The following is a 23,227-nucleotide window of genomic DNA, read 5'->3' as shown; positions in this document are numbered from 1 at the left end:
GCCTAGAGCCTGGAACTTGGAGCCTAGAGTCTGGAGTCTAGAGCCAGGAGCCCGGAGCCTAGAGTCTGGAGCCAGGAGCCTAGAGCCTGGAACCTGGATTCTGGAACCCGGAGCCTGGAGCTTAGGGCTATAGAAAACATATATGTTATATTGATTAAGTAATGAGAAGACTGCAAAATCGATGCAACACATGTTGAGTCCTACACATAAAGGACAACAGCAGGATGGGTCAAAATGAATGTTGTACAGAATAAAGTTGAATACCAAATCCATCTTCTCATAACTTAATTACTATAATTACCCTAACTGATACTGCAGCGTTCCTGGAGTAGATCCAACAGAAGTATACCCTGACTGCAGACGACAACAGGTAGCCTGAACTATGCCAGTGCTCTCATCTTTGAAACACACTAATCGACTTATACCTATTAATCCAAAATATTTATTATTATATTTATTATATACATATATATGTATATGTATATATGTTTATGCATATATATGTGTGTGTATATATATGTGTGTGTGTGTGTGTGTGTGTGTGTGTGTGTGTGTGTGTGTGTGTGTGTGTGTGTGTGTGTGTGTGTGTGTGTGTGTGTGTGTGTGTGTGTGTGTGTGTGTGTGCACTGTCTCAAGTCCTCATTAAAGGCCTATGATATGCAGGAGACTGACTGGGAGGACAATGCCTGTCATCACCACAGATGGAGGAAGCAGGTTAAGGAGGGAGTCGACACTTTTGAGAGAGTACATATTCAGCATGAAGAACTTAAGCGTGCTGCTTGAAAGTGCACGGCTGGTGTAGTGAATGGGGAAAGCTTGGTCTGCAATGTTTGCAGTTGTGTTTGCTTGTCAAGAGCAGGTCTCATTAGCCACCAATGGAGCTGCAAATGCAAAATATAAGTTAGTCCTAGAACTCACAATTTTCCTGAAGGTCAGCAACGGTCTTCCTTGGCCACAAGTGGACAGCCATCATCATCATATGTGTGTGTGTGTATATATATACAGAAGTACCTCGGTTTTCGACTGCCTCTGATCACGAATAAATCGTACTTTTATCTCCTGTCTTCCTCATATTCATTTACTACAGCAGTACCTCAGTTTACGAATAAATCATGGTTTATATATATCTATATCTATGTATTTATATATAAAGCAGGATTTATTTGTGATCAAAAACCAATGTACGACTGTATATATATATATATATATATATATATATATATATATATATATATATATATATATATATATATATATATATACATATATATATATATATATATATAAATATATATATATACATATATATATATATATATATATATATAAATATATATATATATATATTGAATATATATATATATATATTCAATATATGACCGCGTGCGTATCGTTGGCAGTTTTCTTTCTCCGTCTTCATTTCTTTGGACTTTTGCTATATTTCTGATGAAGAGCTCTGCTTGAAACATGAAATCCTCTTTCTTTTCTTTCCTTTCCGGAATGTCCAGTAACACGAACCACCCAGCAGAGTGGACTTAGTGCTTTTTACGTGGCACAAGCACAGGCGAGGTCAGTTTTGGCAAGGTTTTTTTTTTACAGCTGGATGCCCTTGCAAACACCAACCACTTAATATGTGAACTGGATGCTTTTTAAGTGGCACCTGTGCTGACAGGATCACCAAGTAACTTGCAAGACAAAAATCTTTTGAGAGATAAGGGTACTGGAGGAGGCAATCTTGTGTCAGATGATGAAAGGCAGAAACAGGTGTCTTGCTATAGAGGAGGTACAAGGTTACCTGGCCAAAGAGAGAGAGAGGGACACAAGATTGCCTCCTCCAGTGCCCTTGTTCATCATAGTCCTCCAGGCAATAACAGAGGAATTCAAGATAGGCTGCCCCTCATAGCTCCTTTGTGCTGATGACCTTGCTCTAATAGCTGAGTCACTATCAGAACTAGAGAAGAAGTTTCAGGTGTGGAAGCAAGGTCTAGAATCGAAGAGTCTTAAAGTCAATCTAGCAAAAACTAAAGCCTTAGTAAGTAGGAAGGCAGACAAATCACATCTTCAGGTAGATGGCCCTGCTCAATCTGTAGAAAAGGTGTAGGTAGAAACTCCATAAGATGTACCTGGTGTAAGCTATGGACACATAAGAGGTGCAGCAATATCAAAGGAAGGTTAACTGGGAAGATAATTTTTGTGTGTGGCAGATGCACAGGCACAATAAACACCAAAGATGTACAGAAAAGAGATTCCATCACATGCCAGGGGGAAAAACTAGAAGTAGTTGATAGCTTCTATTACCAAGGTGCCCAAGTTAGTAGTGGGAGTGGATGTTCTGAGAGTGTAGCTGCTAGAATCAGAATAGCCTGGGCAAAGTTCAGAGAGCTTCTACCTCTGCTGGTGAAAAAGGGCCTCTCACTCAGAGTGAAAGGTAGACTATATGATGCCTGTGTGTGAACAGCCATGCTACATGGCAATGAAATATGTGTTGTGACTGCTCAGGACATGTGTAGGCTTGAAGTGGATGTGTAATGTCAGTATGCATACATGACAAAGTATAAGTGCCCTGAGAGAAAAGTTGGATACAAGAAGCATCAGATGTGGTGAGCAATGTAAGAAGAAAGTGAACTTCAAGCAATCCATAGAAAATATTTTTAAAAAAACCCAACTTTTAAGAACAATAGTGGATTTACTGGTGCAGAAGCTTGTGAATATTTTCCCATATCGAAGTACAATAATTTGAAAATAATTATTTTATATTTCACAGCTGGCATCCAAGATTGTCAGGTATGTGAATAAAAATCCAAGAGTTGAGGAATGGAACAAATAAAATCCAGGCTACATATGTTTCATAGCAAGCGGAACCTCAGAAGTGGTAAATATCCAAGAGAGGTGCATAACGCAGGCTACTCTTCAAACCGAAGGTATCTTGATTATATGAAGTTTACTTTTTTGCTACAAGGCCCATGTTAACACAGAGGATTTGACATACAGATATATCATCATCATCATCATCATCATTTAACGTCCATTTTCCATACTGACATAGGTTGGACGGTTTGACATGGACTGGTAAAGCAGAAGACTACACCATGCTCCATTATTTAGATTGGGTGCCCTTCCTAACACCAACAACCCTTTATTGTTTCCAGCTCCAACTCCGATCCCACAGCCCAGGTTACAACATAGGCTATGCTTTCAGATTTTCTGGATAAAGTGTTCAGAAATAACCCAACAAGTTTACCATTAATCCCATGAAATATTCATAGATCTTGCTAATAATAATAATAATAATCTTTTTCTACTATAAGCACAAGGCCAGACATTTTGGGTGAGGGGGATAGTCAATTATATTGACCCCTAGTATTCATCCGATATTCCGTTTATAGAGGGAAAGGATGAAAGGCAAAGTCGACCTCAGTAGAATTTGAACTCAGAACATCAAGGTGGATAAAATACCACCAGGCATTTCACCCGAATTGCTAACGTTTCTTGCCATGATAATAATAATAACAATCCTTTCCACAATAGGCACAAGGCCTGAAATTTAGGGGAGGGGACTAGTTGATAACATCAACCCCAGTGTCTCACTGGTACTTAATTTATCAACCCCCAAAAGAATGAAAAGTAAAGTCGACCTTGGCGAGATTTGAACTCAGAATGTAGCGACTGGTGAAATGCTGCTAAACATTTCATTTGGTGCACTAACAATTCTGCCAGCTCACCACCTTAATATGAATAATAATAATAATAATAATAATAATAATAATAATAATAATAATAATCCTTTCTCCTGGAAGCACAAAGCCTCAAATTTGGGGGAAGGGATTAAGACGATTACATCAACCTCGGTGTGTAACTGGTACTTATCTAATCGATCTCAAAAGGATGAAAGGCAAAGTCAACCTCGGCGGAATTTAAACTCAGAATATGAAGACAGAAAAAATACCGCAAAGCGTTTTGCCCGGCATGCTAACGATTCTGCCAGCTCGCCACCTTAATACGAATAATGATGATGATGATGATGATAATATTTGGTCAATTATATCAACCCCAGTACCTGACTGTTCCTTATTTTAATGACCCTGAAATGGATGAAATGTAAAGTCACCCTCAGTTGGAGTTGAACCCAGAACGAGAAAAACCAAACAAAGGCATTTTGCCCAACACTTTGAAGCCTACCTTTTAAGAAGAGCATATTAGCCAATGCCACTGAGCCCTGTGCTTAACAGACCCTTAATTTTATCTACCCTAGAAAGGTGAGAGGTAAAACTGACCACACCAGAATTTGAACTCACAAAGTCACATTTCATGCCAACACAATTTCTAATAACCCTTGTAGTAAGAAACTCTAGAGAGAGCAGAAGATCTTCAGATTAGGTCTCCTCCATATGCAAGTGTTTTGGCCCTGGGCTGCTTCCAGATCATGACTCTTAGGTACCCCTCTGCTGTCACATTTTATGCTATTGTTTGCATTGCAATCCTCCTGGGTGGTTGAGGTACCCCAGGGCCAAGGTACCTCGGGCGTCGTAAACAGTTCAGCCTAAGACGCCAGATAACTGTAGGGTAAATTATACCTTTTGAATTTCAGTCCCATTCTTCCTTGAACTTTTCTCAACTGCTTTCTGTTATTGTCTCCAAAGCTTTGGTTCTCTTCCAGAAATTTAGAGCCATTTCAGGAGATTTCGCACCCACCTCTGTGGAAAAGACTTCGATTTTTGAAGTGACATTTTCTCAGTTTGACATCTAAACTGTCGTATTTTTCTGTCTAACTATGCTGACAAGCTAACGCAATTCATAATCGAGTTTGCATTGCAGCAACTTTTATGGGAGATAACTCTGAGTAGCTTGCTGTAGCGTACTGACTGGATTTAAATTATGTTATAATTGACTTCCGGTATGTTAGGTGCTGCTTGTATTAGAGGGTGTCGCTTATACCGTTAAAAGTAGGCTTTTAACGTTTGCTTGCTTGTTACCGGCAAACCTACCTGTGAAGAAAAAAATAGCCACGGATACTTGTTGTCTACAACATTGGATACATACAAACATATCACCAGATAATATATATTTGTATACATGTATATATAACTATATATCTATAGATATATGAGTATGCACTTGTAGGATATGTGTTACTGTATATCAATGTATATATAGAATTTAAAATATTTTTTTTACAAAAAAAAACCCCAGCTTTGTTGTTGGTGGAGGAGGTGGTGATTTTGTCCTAAGAGGAAAAAGTATATTATATAGTAACATATATATTACGTATATGGTCGTGACTGACTGGAAAAGATGAGCGCCTCAAATTCAACAGTGTCTGCTTGTGAACCTTTACCAGTTGTCGATGTACAAGGCGACAGACGGTGGATTAATGTCGTAAGTAATTTCCCCCTCCCTCTTTTTCTAATATATATATGGGTATGTGTATGGTCTAACGAGACAGACTACGAAGTGTCTTATTAAATATTAATTCAGCTGTAATATGTTTAACAAATATACCATCCAGGGATCCGCCATGGAGCCGTTCAACATGCTAGAAATAATAGCCAAATCCCCCTCAAATCACACCCATATAATTTTGGAGATTCGGTAGATATATATAAACCAGGAAAAGAAACAGGATGGCCACGGTTAGAATGCGTTTGACGAGAAGTTGCCTGTTCTTGGCCGATCGGGGGCTAAATTACAACGATGTCTTTAATGTGGGTGGGGCATATACTAACGAGGGGACTACTATATGATTGCACTGTATGCTAAATATAGCAGTTAAATTCATGTAAACTCACTCTCTACTATCCGTTTTTGATAAATAAAGAGATGAGTCGCAAGACAATGTAGTCATGGAAACAACAAAAAGGCGAGACGGTCATGGCAGGAACATCTTTTACTTAAGTCTGATTGGGACTAAACAATAGGGTTTACGTATTAGCTTCACGGACTTCAACCTCTGTGTGTACGTGTTTATATATATATATATATATATATATATATATGTGTGTGTGTGTGTGTGTGATTCGTTTACAAGGCTAAGCAGGTTGAAACTTCGAAGTCACTATCCAAGCTATTCTTGTAAAAGCAACATAAATATGTTCTCTTTTGAAAGTATTGAGCAATCCTTCTGTTTAATGTAAATTTTTTTTTTTTTTTATTATAATTGAAGATAGAGCAAACGTGTTATATATATAAAATGTGTGTGTGTCGATTAAATATATACCAACCTAGTACGTAGGATTGGCAGTAATTTAAGAATATCATATCGGAAGTCTTACTGTTTTGTTCCGGCTCTTTGCATTCTGAGTTCAAATCCTACCATGAGCCACACTGGGGTTTGACTTTATCTGTCGGCATAGTTTAGCGTCAGCACCCGATATTTTGACTTTCATTAACGGGTGGGGTCCTCAGGTCAGATGTCCAATTTCAGTATATCTTCTCTCATCAATAAAAGATTAATATAGGTATATGTAAATAAATACGTGTATATATATATATATATATATATATATATATATATATATATATAATATATACACACACACACATTTAGAAACGTTTATAAACATGCGTTTGTCTATATATATATATATATATATATATATATATATATATATATATACATACACGTACATTTTTTTCTATATACATATGTAACGATGCTTATATATGTGTGTGTGTCTAATTTTATATTGGTGTCTAATTTTATGCATGCATAATCGTGTGTGGGTATCTTCCTAATTTAACGACCATTTTCCATGCTGGCATGCGTTGGACGGCTCAAAAGATCTGAGTCATAGGTCTGCATTATGCAGCAATGTCTACTGTTCATTTTTTTTTTTTTTTTTTGGCATGACTGGATGGCCTTTGAAGAGTATCCAATCATAGAAACCAGTTTTCAGTATCTATTGTTTTATTTCCACCCCCTTTTAGTGCACCAGCACTGGTGGAGTTGCCATGTTACTCACTAAACTAAAAACCCTGGTCAGCGAGAGGGGGTGTAGTGGCGAAGGAGGCAGTTGTATGCGAGATGAGAGGGGGATGTTGAAGTATGAAAGAAGGGGATAGAAATAGGTTTCTTAATATGGAGGAAATATGTTCTTTTACTAGTTTCAGTCATTTGACTGCGGCCATGCTGTAGCACCGCCTTTAGTCGAGCAAATTGACCCCAGGACTTATTCTTTGTAAGCCTAGTACTTATTCTATCGGTCGTTTTTGCCGAACCGCTAAGTTACGGGGACGTAAACACACCAGCATCGGTTGTCAAACAATGTTGGGGGACAAACACAGACACACAAACATACACACATATATACATATATACGACGGGCTTCTTTCAGTTTTCGTCTATCAAATCCATTCACAAGGCCTTGGTCGGCCAGAGGCTATAGTAGAAGACACTTGCCCAAGGTGCCACACAGTGGGACTGAACCCGGAACCATGTGGTTGGTAAGCAAGCTACTTACCACACAGCCACTTGATCCTATGATGGTTATCTCACAATATAAAAGATCTGGGTGAGAGTCATCAGGGTGGAGAGAAAGAGATGAAAATGGTGACAAGATGTCAGAGTGTAGTACCCTCTAGGTACAAGGGGCTGAGAAGAGAATGGGCTCAGAAGATTGGGAAGTGCAGAGGGTAGAGGTTGCAGGAGTGTATGGGGAGTGTGAGGGATGGTTAGAGTTTGGGGTGGAGGGAAGGGGTGAGACGGAATCTAGTAAATGGGGAACAAGGGTGGAAAGGTGATTGATTATAAATATGGGTTGGTGAGAAAGTTGTGGAGAGAAGTACAGACAGGGTGAACTACAGCAGAATTATAATAATAATCCTTTCTACTATAGGCACAAGGCCTGAAATTTGGGTGGAGGGGATTAGTTGAATACATCGACCCCAGGGTTTCATTGGCACTTAATTTATTGAGCCCGAAAGGAAGAAAGGCAAAGTCGCCCAACGCAGAATTTGAACTCAGAACATAGCAACAGGTGAAATACTGCTAAGCATTTTGTCCAGTATGCTAACAATTCTGCCAGGTTACAATGCTTTCTACTCTAGGCACAAGGCCTGAAACTTTGGGGGAGGGAGCTAGTCAATTACATTGATTTCAGTGCATAACAGGTACTTAATTCATTGACCCTGAAAGGATGAAAGGCAAAATTAACCTTGGTGGAATTTGAACTCAGAATGTAAGAATGAATGAAATACCACTAAGCATTTTGCCTGGCGTGCTAATGATTCTGCCAGCTTTCTGCCTTAATAATAATATTTTCTACTGGAAGCACAAGGCCTTAAATTTGGGGGACAGGATTAACTCGATTACAGCGATCCCAGTGGTTGTACATTAGTGGTGGCCTTACATGTAAATGACTCTGGCTTTGGTCCTGCATTTGCTACAGCCAAGTCAGCTGCTGTGCAGTCTTTTGCACAATATTTCAACCCCTTTGTTACCAAATTTCTGTTGAAATTCTCTGCTTCAGTTAATTTTTTCCAAAATAATGAAGAATTGCATACAGTAATTTTGTCATTATTAATAGGTGCTGGCATAGCTGTGTGGTTAAGTTTGCTTCCCAATCAAGTGGTTTCAGGTTCAGTCCCACTGTGTAGCACCTTGAGCGAGTATCTTCTATTTTTATGCCCAAACTGACCAAAGTGGATTTAGGGGACAGAAACTGAAGGAAGCATGTCATGTGTGTACACACATATACACACACACACATGCTCGTAGCCATGGCCTATACCACTGTCGCATAACCGGCCCATTCAATCATTGGTCAATATTTTGTGCTTGAGAAGACCTCATGAGTCAAGTGAAATTGTTGTCATGGCCGATGCTGGTACTACCTGACTAGCATCTGTGCTAGTGGCATGTAAAAAGCACCATTTGAACATGGTTGTTGCCAGTGCCACCCGACTGGCTCCCATGCCAGTGGCACATAAAAAGCACCCATTTCACTTTAGGAGTGGTTGGCATTAGGAAGGGCATCCAGCTGTAGAAACCTTGCCAGATCAGATTGGAGCCTGGTGCAGCCTCCTGGCTTGCCAGTCTTCAGTCAAACAATCCAACCCATGCCAGTATGGTAAGCAGACATTAAATGATGATTTTTTTTTTCTTCGTTTAATGTCCACTTTCCATGCTAGCATGGGTTGGACGATTTGACTGAGGACTGGCAAGCCAGAAGGCTGCACCAGGCTCCAATCTGATCTGGCAGAGTTTCTACAGCTGGATGCCCTTCCTAATGCCAACCACTCCGAGAGTGTAGTGGGTGCTTTTACATGCCACCGGCACGAGGGCCAGTCACATAGTACTGGCAACGGCCACGCTCAAAAGGGTGTTCTTTACGTGCCACTTGCACGGGAGCCAGTCCAGCGGTACTGACAACAACCTTGCTCGAATGATTTTCTAACATGCCACCAGCATGAGTGCTAGAAGGTAACGCTGGTAACGATTACGTTCAAATGGTGCTATTTATGGGCCACTAGCACAGAAGCCAGACAGCTACTCTAGCAATGAACACACACGACAGTGCTGTTAGTGCTCCACTGGCGTGGTGCCAGTCATTGAGTATGGTTCAATTACGATTTCACTTGCCCCAACAGGTCATCGCAAGCAGAGTTTAGTGTCCAATGAAGGAGAGGTTGGCATGGGTGCCAGTCATCGAATTCGGTTCGATTTCGATTTCAGATTTCAAATTCCAAATTCACTTGCCTCAACAGGTCTTCGCAAGCAGGGTTTTTAGTGTCCAATGAAGTAAAGATATGGATTAGTGAGCTGGTTACACTTCTGGCAGAGATCATAGATTATGCTCTCACTTGCCTTGCCAGGTCTTCTCACGTACTGCATATTTCCAAAGGTCCTGGTCACTGGTCATTGTTTCAGTGATCCCTAAAGTTCGAAGGCCGTGCTTCGCCACCTCATCCCAGGTCTTCTTGGGTTTGCCTCTTCCACAGGTTCCTTCAACTGCTAGGGTGTGGCACTTTTTCACACAGCTATCCTCATCCATTCTTGCCACATGTCCATACCAGTGCAATCATCTCTCTTGCACACCACAATTGATGTTTCTTAGGTCTAACTTTTCTCTCAAGGTACTTACATTCTTTCAATTATGCACACTTACATTACACAGTGACGTCGCAACATTTTTCTACAGCTGAATGAACTGGAGTTACATGAAATAAAGTGCCTTGCTCAAGAACACAGCCCAGTCCAAGAATCAAACTCTGTACCTCATGATTGTGATCCTGTTGCTTTAGCCACTGAGCCATGCACCTATACACACAGACACACAGTCGTAGCCAAAAGTTTGCAGCATTTTCTTAAAAATTAAGATTATCATAGCCAAGTACAATTTCATTCAAATATATACAATATAGAGATATGCTTGCCTAATAACTGATTGAATGGTTCAATAACTTCTAACTGAGCCCCTGGATTGGTTGTTAGGCAAGTATATCTCTATGTTGTATATATTTGAATCAAATTGTACTTAGGCATAAAAATTTTGTGGAGAGGCATGGCTTAGTGGTTAGGGTGTTGGATGCACAATCATAAGATTGTGATTTCGATTCCTGGACCAGGCGATGCATTCTTTTCTTGAGCAGAACACTTCATTTCTCGTTGCCCCAGTCCACTCAGCTGTAGAAATGAGTTTAGCCTAGAGAGGAATGGGCTCTGCCAGGGTTTCCCCACCCTAGACACGCTGCATGGCTGCAGCATCCCAAGGGGTTAAGGGACTTTACTCTATAACTTGTTTCAGTCATTTGACTGCGGCCATGCTGGAGCACCGCCCTTTTAGTTGAATAAATTGGCCCCATGACTTATTCTTAGTAAGCTTAGTACTTATTCTATCGGTCTCTTTTGCTGAACCGCTAAATTACAGGGATGTAAACATACCAACATTGGTCATCAAGTGATGATGGGGAGACAAACACAAACACACAAATACATACATATATATATATATATAATTATATGACGGGCTTCTTTAAGTTTCCATCTACTAAATCCACTCACAAGGCTTTGGTCAGCCTGAGGCTATAGTAGAGACTTGCCCCAGGTGCCATGCAGTGGGACTGAACCTGGAACCATGTGGCTGGTAAGCAAGCTTCTTACCACACAGCCACTCAATTTTGATGTTTTAACAAATGTTCCAAACTTTTGGCCATGACTATATACAAAATCTTATTTGTCACTAGATTGTGGCCATGCTAGGGCACTGCCTTGAAGGTTCTAGTTAAATAATTTGACCCTAGTACTTTTTATTCTCCTCTTTAAAAGTTTGTTATTCACTCTATCAGTCTGTTTGGTTGAATTGCTTAGTTATAAGGACATAAAGCAACAATTGTTTGTCAAGCAGTGGGGTATAGACATATATATATATATAGGATATGGTGAATAGTCGTCTAAATTACGCAAAAGGGAAAATAACACTGTCATCTCATTTTAACAAATATATTTACCAAATTTACAAAAAAATATCTTGAAATATTAAAGAGTAAATTTTTTCAATAAAATCGCCATTGGCTTCAAACATAGCCTCCAGACGACTTCGCAATCTCCCGCTACGCTTCTGGATGGTCTCCTTGTTTAAGTTGTTGAATGCTGCCATAATCCTTGCCTTCTCGTTCAACAACGCCCTACACGTAATAATCAAGAGGGTTGCAGTCTGGGGAGTGAGGTGGCCAGATGTTAGGGGTGATGTGGTCTGAGAAATTGTCTGATAGCCATGAGTGGGTTTTCCTGCTTGTGTGGCATGGTGCAGAGTCCTGTTGCCAGATATAAGGTCTTCCAGCAGCCACCCTCTTGACCCAGGGCAGCACTACCTCATCCAGGCACTTGATGTAGGCCTCCGTGTTGAGTTTGAGGCCATGTGGGAAGATGAATGGAGGTATAATGTCACCATCACTAGTGATCACTCCAAACACCATAATGTTGGCTGGATGTTTGATTTTTATCACTCTCGGTACATGTCCTCAGATTGATACCCAAACACTCTGAAATGTTCGTATTGGAGCTTCCAGTGCTAATGCCAAGCACTACAGCATCGTTTCTAAATTTCTGGAAGAGTGAATTGCGTCATGGTGCTGTTTTTCTCACAGACGATGCCCAACTGATCCTATTATACTGTGTAGTCGACAAAATCAAAAACAAAGCACATGCACAAAATTAAAAGTATAAACTGGTGACAATTTACCGATCGCACCCTGTGTATGTATATGTATATGTATATATATATATATATATATATATAAAAACACACACATATACAACTGGCTTCTTTCAGTTTCCGCCTACCAAATCCACTTACAAGGGTCTGGTTGTCTCGGGGCTATAGTAGAAGTCACTTGCCCAAAGTACCACACAGTGAGACTGAAACCAGAACTATGTGGTTGGGAATCAAGCTTCTTACCACATAACCACACCTGCACATATACATATACATATGTGTGCCATAAATATCGCCATCCGTTCAGAGAAAAATTTGTAGTTTAGAATCAGTAGTTCTTTGACTGCTATTTCTAAATTTTCAGTATGTTGGAGAAGCAACTCAATGCTAATCCCTGTATATTTATGATGATAAATGGTTTTACCGATAAAGGTTTTTTCATACTGAACTACTTGGCAAAATTGTTAATTATTAATTCTATTACTAATTGACGATTCCCTGCCCTTATTCTTGTATATATATATATATATATATATATATATATATATACACACATACGCAATGTGCATATATATATGCACACATACATATAGATATTTGTGTGTGTGTGTATATATATATATATATATATATATATATAATGTGTGTGTATGATACACGTACAGCACAGTATGTTTATTATAATCACCAACATTATAATCAAACGGTTGTCATCAAAATGACTGCTTTCTAAAACACTCGGGATATCACTATAATCTTTTGCTTTATGACATCAGCTGGTTATTGTAATCTAATCCAAAAGCCTTCGCCCAAAAGTGATCACTATAAACAGCTTCAACAAGCAACAGTCACGTCTGTTCTCCCAAGTTTTATCTTCACTAACTGAATTTCTGCATATGTATGTCTTCTTAGCTTAGTTATCCTTCTTTGAATTTATATTTGTAGTTATCAAAAGCTTTCCAGCTGTAACCATCCCATCTTTTCTCTCCTCCTTGACTCTGTCAGACGTATTTAGGACTAAATTATCTAATTTGTCTTCTGGTCTTAAAGCAACAGGGTGTGGTTGAAAGGAGATTTAGACGTCTACATCATCTACAGCATTGGCTACAAGATATTATATAGGTCACATAGAGTATATAGCACAACTTTGTGTGTGTATATATATATATATATATATATAATAGTGTAAATTGTGTATACTTTTTGTGTCAGTCAAGTCATTGAACTGTTGAGGTCATGCTGGAGCACTACCCTTGAAAGATTTTAGTTGAAAAAAATCAACCACCCCCCTCTTTTTTTTTTCTTTTTAAAGTTTGGTATTCTGTCAGCCTGTTTGGCTGAACCACTAAATTACAAGGATGTAAACAAACAGACACAGCAGCCTGGTGCAGTCTTCTACCTGGCTGGCTCCGGTCCAACCATCCAACCCATGCCAGCATGGAAAGCAGACATTAAGCAATGATGATGATGATAATGACTAGTTATAAAGGCCCACCTGAGTAAAATTGGAATCCAAGGGGTCCATGGGGAACAAACAGTCATGGACCACTGGTTTAGACAGATATAGTCTATCTTGGACTATGTTGTCCAATGTACACCTCTATTGTTGTTACTTTGTGTTTTCCATACATTATTTTTGCTAAGAAATTATTAAAATAAACTATTTTTCGTAACATTAACAATCATGCAATTGTATCTGTTAAATAGATCCAGGGAAATATGATCAAGTAACGATGATGACGCTAACGATAATGACTTTATCTTAAATATATTAAGTGCAGACATTTGTTGCTTCTGTGATAATGTTAGTAACTAGGTTAGATGGCTTAGCTCTGTTAAACTGTACTAGAAATTTTGTCAGTATTTCGTGTGTGTAATATAGATAGATATATAGACGTGTGTATATATTTGTGTATACATGTGGTGTGTATATATGTGTGTGTATATTTGTATATACACACACACATATATATATACATACACTAATATATATTTTTTCACACACATACATAAACGCAAAATACATGTGTGCGTTTGTATGTGTGTATTTATATATATATATATATATATATATATATATATATATACTCCTTTACTTTCAGTCATTTGATTGTGGCCATGCTAGAGCACTGCCTTGAAGGGTTTTTAGTGGAACAAGCCAACCCCAGGGCGTATATCTTTTTAAAGACTAGTACTTATTCTATCGATGTCTGGACTGAACTGCTATGCTATGGGATGTAAACACACCAACACCGGTTGTCAAGTGATCGTAGGAGGCAAACACAAAGATACACACACAGATTCTTTTGAGTGTTGGGCCTCATGGAGGCAATGACCAAGACCTTTGGCATTATGTCATGCTTGAGAAGACCCATCAAACCGAACAAAATCGCAGTAGTGGCAGATACTGGTGTCATGCAAACTGGCACCTGTGCTGGTGGCACCTAAAAGCACCCATTACACTCTTGGAGTGATTGATGTTAGGAAGGACATCGAGCCATAGAAACCATGACAAATCAGACTGGAGTTTGGTGCAGCATGCCAGCCCAATCAAATCATCCAACCCATGCCAGCATAGAAAAATAGACATTAAGGTGGTGCTCCAGCATGGTCACAGTCCAGTGACTGAATCAAACAATAACAAAAAAAAAATAACAGCATGTAATATATTTTCATTTGTTCTTTCATGTTTTTAATCCTCTGTGGTAATTATTATTAATTTCGTTTGACATAAATAGGTTCGTAATTAATTAAGATAATCCACATTGTACCTATTGCATCAGGTCGCTTTTGCTGAACCACTAAGTTAAGGAGACGTAAACACATCAACACTGGTTGTCAAGTGGTTGTGGGGAACAAGCACACACACACACACACGACAGGCTTTTCAGTTTCCATCTACCAAATTCACTCACAAGAGTCTGGTCGGCCCGTGACTATAGTAGAAGACACTTGCCCAAGATGCCTCGCAGTGGGGCTGAACCCGGAACCATGTAGTTGGCAAGCAAGCTTCTTACCCCGCAGCCACTCTTGCGCTTGTTTAATAATCATTTTGTGGATGTTTTCGAAAGTTGAGATTACGATTTCGCTGATAAAATTTAGAAAAATGAAAACTTTTGTTTACCACAGATTTCCCTAACTTTAAAAAATATTGCATAATCTACATCCTTGGACATTTGTTTCTGGAAATTGTCATTAAAAAAAAAAGAAAAAAAATATTTCGAAGATAATTTATGAGAAAACAAAATCAGGAAAAGAGGGGGAAAAATATCAGAAACTCCTTCAAAGATTTGATTTTTTTAATATTATCATAACAGAAAGGGCCACAGGGAAACGACATCCTATATTCTTCACTGAATTTAAAATTCTTCAATTTACATATTTACTAAGATTAGTTAATCCCGAGTTAATTAGCGTTTTATGGTATATTTTATCGACAAAACAACACTAGAATATTTTGTAGATATTCGGGGATTCCACACGTGTTGTATAAATAATACTTTATGCGCTAACAAAGGAAGCCTGGGGTTATTAGGACTCATCGTTTTACAGTATATTTTATAAACAGTAAAACACTGACTTTAGAATTTATGTAGAGATTGGGGAATTTTAGCATATTTCTATGTGGTCCCTATAACTGAAGGTCGTCGTTCTCATACATATTCGAGAACTTTATCAAATAAACCAAAGCGTCAAGTCCTATTTTATAGTTATAAAAGAAATAGAAAAACACGAAAATATGTTCTGTAATATTTTCATTATTGAATAATTTCGAAATATTTTGAATCCTGCCACGTACTCAAATACTAACATATTTTTGCCATCTAATCATTTATTAATTGACAGATATTGTTGCTGAAGTCCACCGCTGCAGCATAAATATAGCCACAAACAAAGACATCACATAACAGGCCTTTGTGCGTGAAATCTTGTGTACTTGCCTGGTAACAGATTTAATATTAGTGGTGACATGAAAAACCACTCAGTGATGGTTGTAATCAAAATGAGTTACCCCAGAGTTTAAACGAACAAAGATAGAACATTTTCAAAATGGAAAATAAGTGGGTTGAGTTCTCATTGTATGTCAAAATATATCTTATTTTCTTTAAAAAAAAAAGTTATCCCCAAGGGTCAGGATGTAGCGGTTAGGATTGTGGTTTAAGAAGAGGGTTTGGAGTTAAGGTTGAGATTTACGTTAAGGGCAAAGATTAGTTTCGGGGTTATATTTTAAGGGTTGGATTTAGGGCAATAGTTAATTTAAAGGTTAGGTTTAAGATAAAGATTTGGGTTTAGGGCGAGGTTTAATTTATTGGTAAGAATTAAGCTTTTAAAGGCCGGTGTTAGGGTTTATAGCTAATTTAGCGCTCTGATTATGCTGATGAAAATGTATTTTTCTAAATTTCCTGTTTTAAACGGAAGTGTTGTTGCAATTTCACAATGTTCAATAAATATGTGGAAACAAACGCAGTTAAATATTTGTGCTTGTTTTAGTTTCGAACCTAAAATTTAAGTTTAAAAACTGAGGTTTATTGTTGTTGTTCCCAATAACCCCCCCCCCCTCTTATTTCTCTTTGCTTTTTTTTATTCACTATTTGGTCTGTTTTAATACACACAAACAGTCTCTCTCTCTCTCTCTCTCTCTCTCTCTCTCTCTTTCGCAATCTCTTTTTCTTCTTCATACTCTCCCTCCCTCTCAATCTCTTTTTCCTCTTCATACTCTCCCTCCCTCTCAATCTCTTTCACCTCCTCTTCCCTCTCTCTCTCAATTTTTTTTTTTTACCATCTCATCTTCTCCCTCTCTCTTATTACATAATCCTGTCTCTCTCTCTCTTCTTATTCTAATCACAGCTTTCTCCATCTCTTATTCCAACCCCCCTCTCTCTTAATTTCTCTATCTGCCTCGTTCTCTCTTTCTTTTTTATCCCCCACCCAGTCTCTCAACACACTCTCTCTCTCATATCTCCCTATCTCTCTACACTCCTTTTCTCATATCTCCTTCTCTATTCACCCTCTCCTAACTTTCTCACATATCACTTTGTTCCAATGTGTAGCAGCAACAGCATAAACTAAATAGCCATGATCTTCAAACATTAATAATACTTGGCTATTTAATATATAACATCTGTTGGTGAATTAAGTAATGTCTCACAATATATTATATATTTGACATCAACTATCAACGCTGGGGCATTCTTCCTATTACACATTATTTTAATTCGGGACGATGTCAGTCTCTTTAATTTGGTCATTCGGTGCAGTAGAAAAAGCAGCCAATTTACCCTCTCTATCAGTTTTTCGGAACGGGGGAATCCATATGGCTTCTGAGGAGGCCATATAAGATTTGGGGGTGGGGGTGTCTACGCAACAAAATACCAAGTTGGGGATCCACAATTTTGTTTTAGCTGTATGTATTGGTATGTATTGCAAGATGCAAGACACAGCTGGGTTTCTTCAACATTTTAAATAATTCAATCTAAACAAGTTAATGTGTGAAAATCAAAATAGGAATTTTGATAGAAGTTTCTATAAAATTAGTTTTTTAAACATAGAATGGCTGGGTGGGGGTGCACCAGTATAAAATAGTAATCGAAGGGTTTCATAAATGCATATTAAAAAAATGGCTGAAAATCCCTGCTCCATATTTTAACTTGACATCAACCACCGAGGCGAGAACAGCCTGTTTTATTGGCTTACACGGTTTGCTAGAAATAACAGCCAAATCATCCTCAAGTCACATCCTACTATCTTTAAAATAAGCGAAGGAAAGATATGAAAATCCATAAAAATATACTGGAATGGGTGTAAAACAATATGTAGGAAACGAATATGGGAAAAAAATGCACGCAAAACAATGGGAGGGTGAGGAGAAGACTTCGGAAAATTCACAAGATCTGAGCTTTTCCCTCGTTACGTTTACGAAAATGAGGTTTTTTCAATGAAATTTTCATAGAAATAACTTTCAAATGGCATATATTACCATTATAAAGAAATTTGTGAAGAAAATCTTTTCGAAGGGGGTGGGGAGAGGACTTCGAAATATTCACAAGATCTGAGCTTTTCTCTCGTAACTATTACTAAAATGAGGTTTTTTTTCAATGAAATTTGGGAAGAAAATCTTTTCCAACGGGGTGGGGAGAGGAGTTCGAAATATTCACAAGATCTGAGCTTTTCTCTCGTAACTTTTACTAAAATGAGGTTTTTTTCAATGAAATTTTCATAGAAATACCTTTCAAATGGCATATATTACCATTATAAAGAAATTTGTGAAGAAAATCTTTTCGAAGGGGGTGGGGAGAGGACTTCGGAATATTCACAAGATCTGAGCTTTTCTCTCGTAACTTTTACTAAAATGAGGTTTTTTTTTCAATGAAATTTTCATAGAAATACCTCTCAAATGGCATATATTACCATTATAAAGAAATTTGTGAAGAAAATCTTTTCGAAGAGGGTGTGGAGAGGACTTCGGAATATTCACAAGATCTGAGCTTTTCTCTCATAACTTTTACGAAAATGAGTTTTTTTTTTTTCAATGAAATTTCATAGAAATACCTTTCAAATGGCATACATTACCATTATAAGGAAATTTGTGAAGAAAATCTTTTCGAAGAGGGTGGGGAGAGGACTTCGGAAAATTCACAAGATCTGAGCTTTTCTCTCGTAACTTTTACTAAAATGAGATTTTTTCAATGAAATACCTTTCAAATGGCATATATTACCATTATAAAGAAATTTGGGAAGAAAATTTTTTTCCAAGGGGGTGGCGAGAGGACTTCGAAATATTCACAAGATCTGAGCTTTTCTCTCGTAACTTTTACTAAAATGAGGTTTTTTTTCAATGAAATTTTCATAGAAATACCTTTCAAATGGCATATATTACCATTATAAAGAAATTTGTGAAGAAAATCTTTTCCAAGGGGGTGTGGAGAGGACTTCGAAATATTCACAAGATCTGAGCTTTTCTCTCGTAACTTTTACTAAAATTAGGTTTTTTTCAATGAAATTTTCATAGAAATACCTTTCAAATGGCATATATTACCATTATAAAGAAATTTGTGAAGAAAATCTTTTCGAAGAGGGTGTGGAGAGGACTTCGGAATATTCACAAGATCTGAGCTTTTCTCTCATAACTTTTACGAAAATGAGTTTTTTTTTTTTCAATGAAATTTCATAGAAATACCTTTCAAATGGCATACATTACCATTATAAGGAAATTTGTGAAGAAAATCTTTTTGAAGAGGGTGGGGAGAGGACTTCGGAAAATTCACAAGATCTGAGCTTTTCCTTTGTAACTTTTAAGGAATTTGTGGGGAAAATCTTTTCCAAACGGTGGGGAGCGGACTTCGGAAAATTTACAAGATCCGACTTTTTCCTCATATTTCGAAATCACATTCAACTGTCTGCAGATACCCTAGCTGAGTACTACTACACTACGCAGTGTTTTTTCCTACCTACTTTCAATAATTCTTAATGTTTTGACTTCGTTTTTTACATACCTACTAAAATTACTGGATATATAGATCCCAGGATATATAAGCCCTAAGCTTCAAAACAGTTTTGAAATGGCATCAAGTGTACGCTTCAATTTCGTGTGGAGAGTGAGTGAGTGAGTAAAGGTGTGTTTTGTCATTTATAAATTTTGGAGGTTTTTTTTTGGCCTGTACAATATAAATTTTCAAATGCAGATTTTTTTGCAGATTCAGAATCTCTACCCTCGATATGTTCATGTTAAAATAAAACCAAAAAAATATCCCAAAGAGGGTGCAGTCCATGATCTTTACCTCTGCCGATTTGTACATGCCCCGGTGACTGATCTATGAAATTTTGGGAATGATTTCCCATATGGTGAATATAACCAAGTATGTAGAGATTACAATAACTTGCCAAATTGTCAGTCATGACAGTAGTTCCTGGAAGAACGTTTTGTCTGATGACATTCTCCAGCATCTCTGTAGAAATCCTTTTCTGGTCATGGTGTAACATCTGACAACCCAAGTTTCTGGTTGTGGTGTCATAACATCTGACAACCCAAGTTTTACGACACATTCTTCCTACATTGTTCTTGCTATTGAAGAACAAGCTTTCATTGATCTCCACTATATGATCCAGACCACCATTGGGAGTTTTGTCCTGCAGCAGTTTTGCCGAACAAACATCTCTTCAGAACTGGTACCACAGAATGGCAGTTTTTATATCAATGCAATTCATACTTGCAGATATCGTCACAGGCAATTCGAAAATCAAATCAAACACTAAATGAAAAATTACATATAATGCCAGCTTAGAGTTTTCTGTAAATGTACCTTTCCTGATGAAAAGAGGTTTTTTTTTTTTACATTTAGTGCACGCACACATATATATACAATGGGCTTCTTTCAGTTTCCATCTACCAAATCCACTCACAAGGCTTTGGTCGGCCCAAGGCTATAGTAGAAGACACTTGCCCAAAGTGCAACGCAGTGGGACCGAACCCAGAACCATGTGGATGATAAGCAAGCTTCTTACCACACAGCCACTACTGTGCCTAGCTATAAATACATAGATAAATTGGAGATGATCCCAACTCTGTTCAAGCAGTTGTTCTACCATCTCTGAAAACGGAGATAATTTCAGTTAATCAAAACTCAAATCTTGTATGGTATTTAATATATTTTCGTTTCATCTATCTATCTATCTATCTAATATATATATATATGGGTGTGTGTGTGTATATATATATATATATATAATATATATATATATATATATATATATATATATATGTATGTATAATGTGTTATATATATATATATATATATATATATATATATATATGTATGTATGTATAATGTGTTATATATATATGTATGTATGTATAATGTGTTATATATATATGTATGTATGTATAATGTGTTATATATATATATATATATGTATGTATGTATAATGTGTTATATATATATATATATATATATGTATGTATGTATAATGTGTTATATATATATATATATATATATATGTATGTATGTATAATGTGTTATATATATATATATATATATGTATGTATGTATAATGTGTTATATATATATATATATATATATATGTATGTATGTATAATGTGTTATATATATATATATATGTGTATGTATGTATAATGTGTTATATATATATATATATGTGTATGTATGTATAATGTGTTATATATATATATATATATATATGTATGTATGTATAATGTGTTATATATATATATATATATATATGTATGTATGTATGTATGTATAATGTGTTATATATATATATATATATATATATATATACATAATATATGCATTTTGAAGATAAGCAACAAAAGTTCAATAGGTTTCGTACAACTCCATTTATGCATATATATATATATATATATATATCATCATCATCATCATCATCGTCGTTTAACGTCCGCCTTCCATGCTAGCATGGGTTGGACGATTTGACTGAGGACTGGCGAAACCGGATGGCAACACCAGGCTCCAATCTAATTTGGCAGAGTTTCTACAGCTGGATGCCCTTCCTAACGCCAACCACTCAGAGAGTGTAGTGGGTGCTTTTACGTGTCACCCGCACGAAAACGGCCACGCTCGAAATGGTGTCTTTTATGTGCCACCCGCACAAGCCAGTCCAGGGGCACTGGCAACGACCTCACTCGAAAATCCTATGGGAGCCAGTCAGGCGGTACTGGCAACGGCCACGCTCAAAATGGTGCATCTCATGTGCCACCCGCACAAGAGCCAGTCCGGGGGCACTGGCAACGATCTTACTTGGCTTGCCGGGTCTTCTCACGCACAGCACATTTCCAAAGGTCTCGGTCAGTAATCGCCTCGGTGAGGCCCAATGTACGAAGGTCTTGCCTCACCACCTCAGCCCAGGTCTTCCTGGGCCTACCTCTTCCACGGGTTCCCTCAACTGTTAGGGTGTGGCACTTTTTCACGCAGCTATCCTCATCCATTCTCACCACATGTCCATACCAGCGCAATCGTCTCTCTTGCACACCACAACTGATGCTTCTAATGTTCAGCTTTTCTCTCAAGATACTTACACTCTGACGGGTATTCACATTGACATTACACATCCAACGGAGCATACTGGCTTCATTCCTTGCGAGCTTACGTATGTCCTCCGCAGTTACAGCCCATGTTTCACTGCCATGTAGCATGGCTGTTCGTACGCATGCGTCATACAGTCTGCCTTTTACTCTGAGTGAGAGTCCCACCCTACCCTTGCTCTCTTTATCCTTTTGTTTTTATATATTTACATATATACACGCTAATACACGACTTATAATACCCAATCCTGTTCATACAACGACTGGGGCAAACTAGTCGGTATACAGCACTTACTCAGTATTACCTGTATCCTCTTGGGTTTAGTATAATCCAATACCCTCCTCAACCTTATATATATATATGTATATATATATATATATATATATATATATACATATATATATACATAGATACACACACACACACACACACACACACACATATATACATACACATGCACATATATAATGTGTGTATGTACACACACACACTTCATCGTCATTCATAAGTTTCTCTTCCAAAAATAACTAGCAATTACCATTACGTGTTTTTCATTTTTTTTGTTATTTTTTCTGTTTGCATGTTCATCACGCTTTAGAAAGGTTTGTCTCAAACTGGACAAATACCAGAATCACGCATCACCCAACATAATTCTGAAATTCTTTGTTCTTCTACTTCACTCCACTCTTAATCAATTAAAACTACTAATCAGAGTTTGCATCCACATAATTAATACTTCTTTCTTCAACATGGTGTTGGACTGAGGCCATGCTGGGGCACTGCCATGAAGGGTTTTAATCAAACAAATCAACTACAGTACTTTTTCCCGAAAGAATAAAACAATAAATTACTATTTTCAATAACGCAAAGTTCTTGGGTTGAAGGCATTTTCATCGTCAATATTATCAGCATTGTTATGTTTATTTTTCCATGCTTGCATAGGTCACCGAAGTGGGTTTTCTTGGCTGGATGCTTTTCCTGCTGCCAACCATCACCTGTTTCTCAGCAAGGGGT

General features: G+C 37.6%; 1 protein-coding gene across 1 annotated transcript in view; it reads left to right on the top strand.

The window, feature by feature from the left end:
• Positions 1-4,917: 4,917 nt before the first annotated feature.
• The window catches only part of LOC106875576 (platelet-activating factor acetylhydrolase IB subunit alpha1), a 38,465-nt gene continuing 20,155 nt past the window's right edge, over positions 4,918-23,227 (top strand). Inside the window, exon 1 of the mRNA XM_014923785.3 lies at positions 4,918-5,376. Coding sequence (XP_014779271.1) covers positions 5,293-5,376 — 84 coding nt within the window. The 5' untranslated portion in view covers positions 4,918-5,292. The remainder of the gene's footprint in view (positions 5,377-23,227) is intronic.

The sequence above is a fragment of the Octopus bimaculoides genome, chromosome 20, assembly GCF_046866305.1.
Source record: "Octopus bimaculoides isolate indiv1 chromosome 20, ASM4686630v1, whole genome shotgun sequence".
In the NCBI taxonomy this organism is placed as follows: domain Eukaryota; kingdom Metazoa; phylum Mollusca; class Cephalopoda; order Octopoda; family Octopodidae; genus Octopus; species Octopus bimaculoides.
This window is presented reverse-complemented; position numbering and strand designations above follow the sequence as displayed.